Source organism: Struthio camelus, chromosome 6 (genome assembly GCF_040807025.1).
Source record: "Struthio camelus isolate bStrCam1 chromosome 6, bStrCam1.hap1, whole genome shotgun sequence".
Classification (NCBI taxonomy): Eukaryota; Metazoa; Chordata; class Aves; order Struthioniformes; family Struthionidae; genus Struthio; species Struthio camelus.
In genome coordinates, this window is record NC_090947.1 from 14,771,550 (window position 1) to 14,781,754 (window position 10,205).

The 10,205-nt window shown below is 38.1% G+C and overlaps 1 protein-coding gene across 1 annotated transcript; it reads left to right on the forward strand.

The window, feature by feature from the left end:
• The first annotated feature begins 217 nt into the window (after positions 1-217).
• MSTN (myostatin) lies at positions 218-7,032 on the forward strand. Its single transcript, XM_009673867.2, has 3 exons — positions 218-707; positions 2,843-3,216; positions 5,660-7,032. Exons 1-3 carry the CDS (start codon positions 335-337, stop codon positions 6,038-6,040), a joined length of 1,128 nt encoding a protein of 375 aa, XP_009672162.1. The 5' UTR covers positions 218-334; the 3' UTR covers positions 6,041-7,032.
• The last annotated feature ends 3,173 nt before the right edge of the window (positions 7,033-10,205 follow it).

Here is a 10,205-nt window from a genome sequence, read left to right on the forward strand (position 1 = left end):
TTTCAGTATGTGAAGGCATATCCTCTATGAAGTGACCAGATAAATCAGTTCACCCTTGGCTGTAACTAAACGCTGTATAGTGACTTTTGATGGACAGGGCTTTAACCTCTGACAGCTAGATTCATTGTTGGTACAACAACCAATCATTGGTTTTGACGACATGAGCCTAATCAAAGTTGGAGTATAAAAGCCCCCTTGGAATATATAAGGTACACCAGTGTGGCAAGCTGTCTCTCAGATTGCATTTGCTTTTACGGATCTGTTTAGTGCTAAAAGAAAAAGAGAAAGGAGGAGGGGGAAAAAAAGGAAAAAAAGCTGCACTGAATGTGAGATCATGCAAAAGCTAGCAATCTGTGTTTATATTTACCTGTTCATGCTCGTTTCAGTTGATCCGGTGGCTCTTGAGGATAGTGGTCAGCCAACAGAGAATGCTGAAAAAGATGGACTGTGCAACGCTTGTACATGGAGACAGAATACAAAATCTTCCAGAATTGAAGCCATAAAAATTCAAATCCTCAGCAAACTGCGCCTGGAACAAGCTCCTAATATCAGCAGGGATGTTATTAAACAACTTTTACCCAAAGCTCCTCCGCTGCAGGAACTGATTGATCAGTATGACGTCCAGAGAGATGACAGTAGTGATGGTTCTTTGGAAGATGATGACTATCATGCCACAACTGAAACTATTATCACAATGCCTACAGAGTGTAAGTAACCCTGCTGCTTTCCTATCACGCTGCTCCACTGAAAGAGTTGTCTCCGTGCTGTGGAGCAACCGAACTCCTTCTCAGTCTCTCCCAACAGGCTGCTGGCTGAAGCATGTTAGAGGGAGGGAGAAGAGCATATTTTTAAAGAATTTGAGTCAGGTTCAAATGACCTTGTTGTGATCTTCTGTTTTACTGTTGGTTTTTCTGGTCCTTATAATAGGTATGCCTGTAGCACTTAGAATTTGTCCAATTGCCTTAGAAAGCAAAGGGAGGTTTGCAGTTTAGTTAACTTCATTATTTGCAGGATTCAAGGCATTGCCTATTACAAAGATAAAGCACCAGTGCGGATAACGAGATAACTGTTTTTCTCTGAGTGAGGTTTCACTCACCAGTATTTTTAAGAGCAACAGAAATGAGCAGAAATACAAGTTAGAGCACCAGGGCTACTTCACTGTAAACATTATAGCAAGTGCAAGTATAGAGTTAAATTCTTGCTTCTTTGCTGATCCCATAAACTAGCACCACCCACCTCTGAGTTAAAACTATATATTTAAAGCAAATATGTGTGCAACAGATTTCAATGTTAAAATGTCCATGTTATAGCAATCAGCTCCAGTAATTGTGCCAAAGAAGAATGAAGGCATTTACTGAACGAGCAGATTCTAAGTTATCTTCTGAGTGCTAAACATCTGCTATGACTCCTATCAAGTATCTTTTGCACAGCTAATACTATAGTATCTTATGTTCTTCATCAGCTAAAGTATTTGGCTATGGCAGCTGTTTTTTTTAAATAACACTTATGAATATAATGTCAAAAAGGAAAAAGATGACAGGACATATAAGGTATAGATTTGTTACCCGTAACAGATATCATTACAGTTCTCATGCTAGAATAAAATCAGCTGCTGTAGCTAGCTAAACACATACACATCAATTTAAAATTAACTTTATATGTAAATTGTTTAACTTTAGTTAGTAAATGGGTACTTAACAGCAGTATATTATTGCAGTCCTACCACAGTGCTGTAGTTGAGGTCTGTCAGCAGTTTTATTGCATCCTATTATGTCCAAGCTTTTATAACTATTTTTTAAATGGAACCAAGATATAATTACAGTGACTGAAAAAAAGGTCATTATGTTTCATTGATCTGTTAATTTGCAGTTCATTTCATACTTTCCATAAAAAGCCTTTAAACTATTTTAAATGCACTAAGAAAGAGTTATCTTAAAAGAGGAGGTTTATGAATGTCAAAGCTCTGCACCAGTTAAGATTAGTATTACTCATTTTAGCCTAGCATGGAAAGATATTGTCATCAGTAGGTAAGACAGCTATATTATAGGCTACAGGAAACAAGAATATTGCACTGCAAATAACTTTCCTATAGTATTATTCCAATGAGAAGAAAAGAATGATCCTTAGAGTAACACTAATTATACTTTTTCCTACTGACAAAAGAAATTAGCGTTCATTCAGGTAAAGCGCTTGCCCAGAGTTGCCTCTGTTTGTAGGATATGTAGCACATTAATGTTATGCAGTAAATTAGAAATATTTGAAAGATCACATAAATGTTGAGTCAGCTGATTCAGAGTTGCTATTCTGCATGTTTTAGAGAGGTATTCCGGAGACAAATACCAGAAATAAGTCGGTAGTAGTCACTGCAAAGTGGAATAGGCTGTGCTCTGTTCCCAGGTAATTTGTGTGCAGGGAAGTGATTTTTTTGCAGCTTCATTAGTCTGTCTGCAGGTCTGATTAGCTGGTACATCATTTTTGAATTTCAGCCTATGCACACTTCTAAATGAATAGCCTAGAGAGTTTAATGGACCAGCTAGATCTACTTAGAAAACATTTCACCAAATCCCATTTTAGTCCGTTTACAAAAAGATCATCGATTCCTTATTATATTATGTTACTTTCAGTTGACAGCATAATGATTTTGTTGACATCCATTACATTTGCTGTACGGTATAAAACTCAGAAAATGAATTCACTTGGTTACTGATCCACTTTGTTACTGATATTCTGTTTATAACATTTTGTAAGATGTCCTACATAGTCTGGAAAAAAAATTGGGTTTATATATGCTTATCTCTTTCTGTTCCCTGTTCAGTAATCTGTTCTTTCCATTCATTTATAGCTGATTTTCTTGTACAAATGGAGGGAAAACCAAAATGTTGCTTCTTTAAATTTAGCTCTAAAATACAATATAACAAAGTAGTAAAGGCCCAGTTGTGGATATACTTGAGGCAAGTCCAAAAACCTACAACAGTGTTTGTGCAGATCCTGAGACTTATTAAACCCATGAAAGACGGTACAAGATATACTGGAATTCGATCTTTGAAACTTGACATGAACCCAGGCACTGGTATTTGGCAGAGTATCGATGTGAAGACAGTGCTGCAAAATTGGCTCAAACAGCCTGAATCCAATTTAGGCATTGAAATAAAAGCTTTTGATGAGAATGGACAAGATCTTGCTGTAACTTTCCCAGGACCAGGTGAAGATGGATTGGTAAGTTTATTTAGAAAAATCCCATTTAAACATCTTGCATTTTATTGGAAAGCATTTAAGTTGTGTTTTAAGGAGAAAATGGAAGCGTTGCTGAGGGAGTGGGAGATGAAAGTTCTGTAAACCCAGTTCCTTCATTCTTGCTCTCTAATCATGTCAAAATTGCATAACATTCCTATGTCTCCATTTCCATATTTGAAAATTTGAGACTGTTACATTACTTCAGAGAGATGCTGAGAGCGTTAATTGGAAAATGACTTTGTAATTACTGAGGGATGGTACTATTGAAGCAATATTGTTTTCAGATTTGAGAGTTTTAAAAAAAGTTCAAATACTGCTTCATAAGAAGTTATTTCATATAAAGTTAAAAAGAATAGTCATTAGGGTCTTTCACTTGTTGTTGCCTCAACTTGAGTTGCCTCAGATACTGTTGACAAAGTTTTTCGCATTCAAACCATGAGAGAGTTTCTCCTTAAATCTGCGTGCAGCTATTTTCTGTTAACGAAAATGAGAATTATCTATGCTTATGAAGGTGAGAACAGATCTTTCTCATAATCTATCTTAAATTGTGTACCTCTTACAAAGTGATAGAATGTATCATTCCCTCTACTAGACTTGCCTGAATAGAGCAAGTCTGCTTGATACCATCAATAGTCCATAACCATGAGAAATATCTCGGCTTTAGAACATAAACTAGTTATCATCTAGTTTCTTTTTGTAAGTATAAATGAACAAATTAAATCTGAAGTGTACCAGTTAAACTACAGTGTTTTCCTTGTTATTTATTTCCCCAAATCATGAATCATCTTCAAAATGTAAAAATTCCTGAACCTATCTACAGTACTAAAACAATTACAACCAAGAAATCCCTGCTTTTGAACAAAATATCTTGCTAAATATCTTGATAAAGCTGTTCATGCATCTAGGTAATGTTTAGTTTCTTAGCACTATAATACACTTAAAAAAGCTTAAAGAAAACATTGTGATATATTAATTATAGGTCCATTATAGAAGCGAACGTCCCATAATTGAAAGAGGCCAGTTGAGTCTTACAATAAGGGATCCTTACTACCTCCATCCATTCAAATATTTAATACTATGTTTTCATGCCTATTGATAACCCACAGTTTTCCCATGGTTATCCTCTGTAAAAACAACCCGACTGGACAGCAGTGGAGGTTAGTATGCACACGCAGCTCACCTAAGAGGAGATGTGCCCTGCCCATTGTGAGCCCGTCTCCCTCCAGCCCCGTGGCACCCTGTGGGCAGCGGGGTACTCCCTGGCTGGCAGCAGGTCTTCTCCTGCAGCCCCCTGCACTCAGGTCCTCCTCTCCACCTCCTGCATCGTTCACCTTCCCTTGCTCTTGGGCTGCAGGGCATCTTCTGCAGCACTGGAGGACTTGTAGTGATACAGGTGGGCCTCTTGGAAGGGAGAAACCTGTGCATCAGGAAGTTAGCTGGGCTGTTGTTCATTCTTGAGGAACTGTGTAGTGCAGTCCCCAATCATGGAAACACAACAGTCTGGTTAAGCCAACGATGTGCCAAATAAACATACCATGCTGAAATTAACGCAGAAAGGAGGAAACTTCAGCAAGTTTTTCAAGCTTGCAACTGTAAAGGTTGCAATTTCTTTCTATTCTCATTGGTGGCTGTGGAGACACACCTTCAGCACAAAGCGTGTGGCTCAGAGATTTGCCAAAAGTACACTTTTGGCCACAAGGCTCTTCAAGGAGTCAAAACACTAGCTGGCCATGCAAATTCTGTACAGTAATTCAGCCCTCTGGCAGAGGTGAAAGCTGTGCAGTGAAATAACCTGTACTTACAGGTGAAACATTCATTTCTACTACCGTTTCAATCATTTAAAGCAGTTAGCAACTACGGAGCAATTTCTGTCCTCCTTTGGCTGGAAAAGCAGCCTTCCTCAAAACCTGCACTGAACACAATTTCTATGAAAGGAGTTTAAGAATGGACTCGCAAAAGGGGACTAGCGCCAGTCAGATCCTGCCCTTTAAAAGTTTTTGGAGTTTTTTTGTTTGTTTGTTTCCTTTTGGGGGTTCTTCTATAGAAGAAAAGTAGCTCTTTTTATAAGGTTAAAAAAAAGGCAACAAAAACCCCAGCATCTTCAACACTGCTGAAACTATTTTTAGCAGTTAACTGATGTCGGTTAGCATTAAGACGATAATTACTGGAAGAAATTATAGGTCCTTATTGAGGAACACCGGCATGAAAAAGAGGATTAATCCTTAAGAAGAGGTCAAACGTAGCAGAAATTGTAGAGAAGAAAAAATCCTCTGAGGGGTAGAACTTCAGAAATATTTACAAATGTTATTTGAGCATATTAATTTGATACAATCTATATCTGAGATATTATCTATTTTCATGTTTTTACTGACCTTCCTCATAATTATTTCAGTAATATTTCAAGCTCCATTTCCTCTCCTCACAGAATCCATTTTTAGAGGTCAGAGTTACAGACACACCGAAAAGGTCCCGCAGAGATTTTGGCCTTGACTGTGATGAGCACTCAACAGAATCCCGATGTTGTCGCTACCCGCTGACAGTGGATTTTGAAGCTTTTGGATGGGACTGGATTATAGCACCTAAAAGATACAAAGCCAATTACTGCTCTGGAGAATGTGAATTTGTATTTTTACAAAAATATCCTCACACTCATCTGGTACACCAAGCAAATCCTAGAGGTTCGGCAGGCCCCTGCTGCACACCTACCAAGATGTCCCCGATAAACATGCTGTATTTCAATGGAAAAGAACAAATAATCTATGGAAAGATACCAGCTATGGTAGTGGATCGCTGTGGATGCTCATGAGACCATCGTCAGATCCACTACTTCGTAAATGGTGGAAGCTACCAAAAAAAGTTATATCCCTTCATCAGTCTCTGAAACTGTGAAATCATGTACACTAGGCACGGCTGACATCCAGTGCGCTGTATGATAGGCTATCGTACCGAACAGATTTAGGACAACACAAGCTACAGAATGTGAACTGAAAGACAATACAGGTACCTAACGGCTGGCTTTTAACCCGTGAAAAAGAAAAGCTACAATCAAAATCATCGGATTTAACAAATGAATTTCTTACATTGTGAGGGAATCAATATTCAGTCATTCTGACACAAATTTTTATGCAGGTTTCAACATACGTTGGTAATCAAAAGCAAGCTCCTTGTCACCTGAGAACAGAAGGAGTGGGCTTTTAAATCTATTTCTTCACAGCTTCATTAATATTGTATTTACAGGAAAATATATACCGGTAACATATATACCACTACACAATACCACCAGAATTGTCCTTAAACACTTGAATAGATAGTGCAGAATTGTGAAATGTATAAAACGAAATTCCACATAAATGGACAAATCCTGAAATTAGGGATGGTATAGTGTATTTAGCGTGTTTCCATTCCTTTTTTTCAATAGTATGTTAGTAATCAATGGCAATGGTGCTATGTAAGCAGGCTGAGTAAATATAAAGATAGTTATCTTATTGAAAGAATTTAGAATAATAATGAATTTGCCCTCTCCTCAGGTACAACACTATTCAACATTCGCAAGAAATAGATATTTTTTAAATGAAAGTGAATAGTTTTCTAGATGTAGGAAAAAAAAAGGCAGCAGAGAAGTCTAATACTGAAGTTATAATCCCACATTATAATCTACCTTTGCAACATTACCGTTTGCACTATGATAAACCAATGCAAATAGTTGGTTGCTACAGATATTGTTTAAAAAAAACCTTTGATATAGCTGACTTGTGTAATATGTATGCATCAATATTTTGTAAATAAATGTTTATTTTTTAATCACTGTTGGTATATGTTCATGGCAAGAAAAGAATGAAGTTAACCTGTACTTTAGTTTAATAAATAGTCTTTTCTTCATAATATGATTTCCTGGATCTTAACACAAGTAATATGTAGGTAAAATAATGAACAATGCAACGAAGTAAACCATATGTTGAGAATTATAGTGCATTTTGTATGTTTTTTACATTGGTATGAGCCATCTGTGGATAAATGATGGGTGTTGACATGTTTATAAGGTTCTTTGGGTTACTGTTTTTATGGTCATTTTGATCCACAACTGATTTTCCATACTTTGAATGTTATGTCCATAAATAATGATGATACCATAAAAGATTGCTATTAAATGCATTTTCTTATATTTAAAAATTTGCAGCAAAGTCCTATCTTTGAGTAAACATAGTAAACTGATTTCCACATGAATTCTGTATATTCTCCTTATGATAAGAAATTGTTAATCAAAATTAAACATCTATTTACTATACAGTCCATTTCATTTTACATGGAAAATACGACTGATAAAATAGGCATTTGTTAAGACAACACAACCGCTCCTAAAACGTCTTCATTTGAGTATGATGCCCGTTTGTGTTATATCCCAGAATCCACTTTCTAACTTTCCTTTGTGTATAATTATTGCAAAATTTCAACATGTTTGATTTTCTTTTCCTTTCTCCTTTTATATTTTTTTCTGCCTAGGTGGGAAACATTTTGTATTGGGTTTTCTACTTTTTTGTTTTCATGTAAGGACATAATTTATTGCTGGAGTGACAACATTCAGAACTTGAAAAACAAACTTTTTCTACAGTCTCTAGAGTTTTCTGAACTATTTGGAGTTCTGTTAAAGCTGTATCCAAGCCTCAAGCTGGATACTCAGCTTCTCCCAGTATAGTTCAACATAGCAGATCTCTGGGACTCTAATGTACATGTTCGATTTAGTTTCCCACAAAACACAATTAGAGTAAATAAAATATATTTTAAAAATACTTATATATTAGAATATAGCATGTAGCAGAAACTCCCAGAAATGAAAGCACAACCCAGTTTCTTCTTCTCTGGAGATCAAGATTACAACATTAAGGGAGAAAAGGTAGGTTCATTTAAGTCAACAGCAAAACTTCCACTGACTTTAAGGCATGCCAACACTTTACCCTTTGACTCTGAACTTGTGACATTCAGGCACAAGTTCAGATGAGCAGCATGGGACTATCCGCAGCGTGCCTTTGCACGACCTGGACCTTAAAGTATATCAAAAGCCTCTGAAACCGTCTGGGAAATTCATTTGAAATCTCCTCTGTATACTGAGCAGTGAGACCTTCACTTAGCTCAGGTTGTTCGGGTAGAGAGAGAAGCAAAGACGTGACAGCACAGATTTTGGAGCTGTTCGCAAGCTAAACACACTCCCAGCCGGCACAGAAGTCCTGACATGGCACCTGCACGGTTCTTTTTACTCATAACAGCTAAACTGCAGCTAACGCAAATTCATTTACCCACTTCATTGGCTGTCTAGGAATAACTGTACCCTACACAACTGATAAAGCTTCTGTTGGCATCAGTGAAAAGAAACATAAACCAAAACAAGAGAAAAGAAGTAATATGAGTTCCTAAATGCTTCTACTCCAGCCAGCTTTCCTTCTTGAGGTTCAGACGGATTTCATTACAGGGAAGTTTTATGTCGTGTATATCCTTCACAGTTTGCCTAATCTTGACATTACTATAGGACAGTACTGATTCACGTTTTTAGTGTTGACCCTGCATACAAGTGGCAACTCACAGAATGTGCACTGCGTTTCTATCGGGTTGATTTTAGCACTGGAACGATTCATAATTAATGTATTTACTGACAACCAATTCGAGATGTCTAATCACTTAGTTCTTACTCTTACACCTTTATATTTTCAAGACTCAGGTCCTAGAGATTTCAGCAGCGTCTGCGAGTGCTTCTTGCAAATCTCAACATCAAACCCAGCACACACAAAGCCAGGAATATGCAAGTAGGGATAACTTCTGAAAAATAGTTTCATTTCCTTGCCCAGCAGCATACAACCCCCTAAGAGCGACGGAGGAGCCACCTTTCCAAGACAGCATCCAGTGCCCTGACGGGTGTTCACAGGCCTGTCCAAGTGACTCGCTGCTCCCAGATTTACTTCAGCCCTCCAGCTCGTCTCTGCTGCCCGGGCTTCTCTTCTGCGCTGACACCATCTCCTCTTCCTCCTCCTCTCCCAGGGCTCCTCTTTGGAGGCTGGGCCAGCCTCTATGGCAAGCCAGCATTATCCGACCCCTTCCCCTACCCCGGTTTCTGCACCAGGATTCACGCAGTGCTTCCCCTCCCGTTGTTCGTGCCGCCCCGGCCCCAGCTGTGCCCGCGCACACCTCTGCCCCAGGCCCCCTAGCATGGCTTCCTGCAGCCCCGCAACACTGCTGCCTCTTCCCTGGGCAGCATCTCCCCTGCGCGCGTTAACCACATCCAACACATCCCACATCTGCTGAAAACTGCAGTTCAGGGGGAAAACCTTCAACTACTCTCAAACGGAGCCTCTGGGGAATTTAACAGCTGACACAGAAGTCATCACTGCTAAGCATATGTAAACTGAAAATTTTCAGAGATATACAGCTTTAGTAAGTATGAGCAGATTTCAAAGGAACAGCAAAAGGCTATTCGCATTCATAATATTAGATATCTTTTCCCAATTCTATAGACGCTAGGTTTGTTTTTTGAGTTTTTCTTTTTTTAATTTCTTTTTAAGCCAGTGAGATTATTGAATTGACTCATTCTTGGACGCAAACGAGCTCTTTTGGCTAAACGCCTTAAAAAAGAAATCATCCTGAGACTAGGCTTGGAAAATTCAGGCAGATACATATTTGTTAAAGTTACAGCAAGGCAAAGCAGAGTATTATAACATGAAGGACTACACAAACTTAATAACCAAACGCTCCCGACACCAGCCATAAATTTAATGAATGCAGTTAGGAAATAATAGGTTATGGAAAGCACTAAATAGAAATGTTACTGACAAGTTTATTTCAAAAGCACAATACCTATGCAATTTAGCAAAGATGTCATGGAGAACCCTAGTTACCCATTTTAATTATCCCAAGTAAGCCAGGGGCTTGTACTTTAGCTTCATCCCAAATGTCACTTTTAGCAACAGTATGCCTCTTAGCATCAT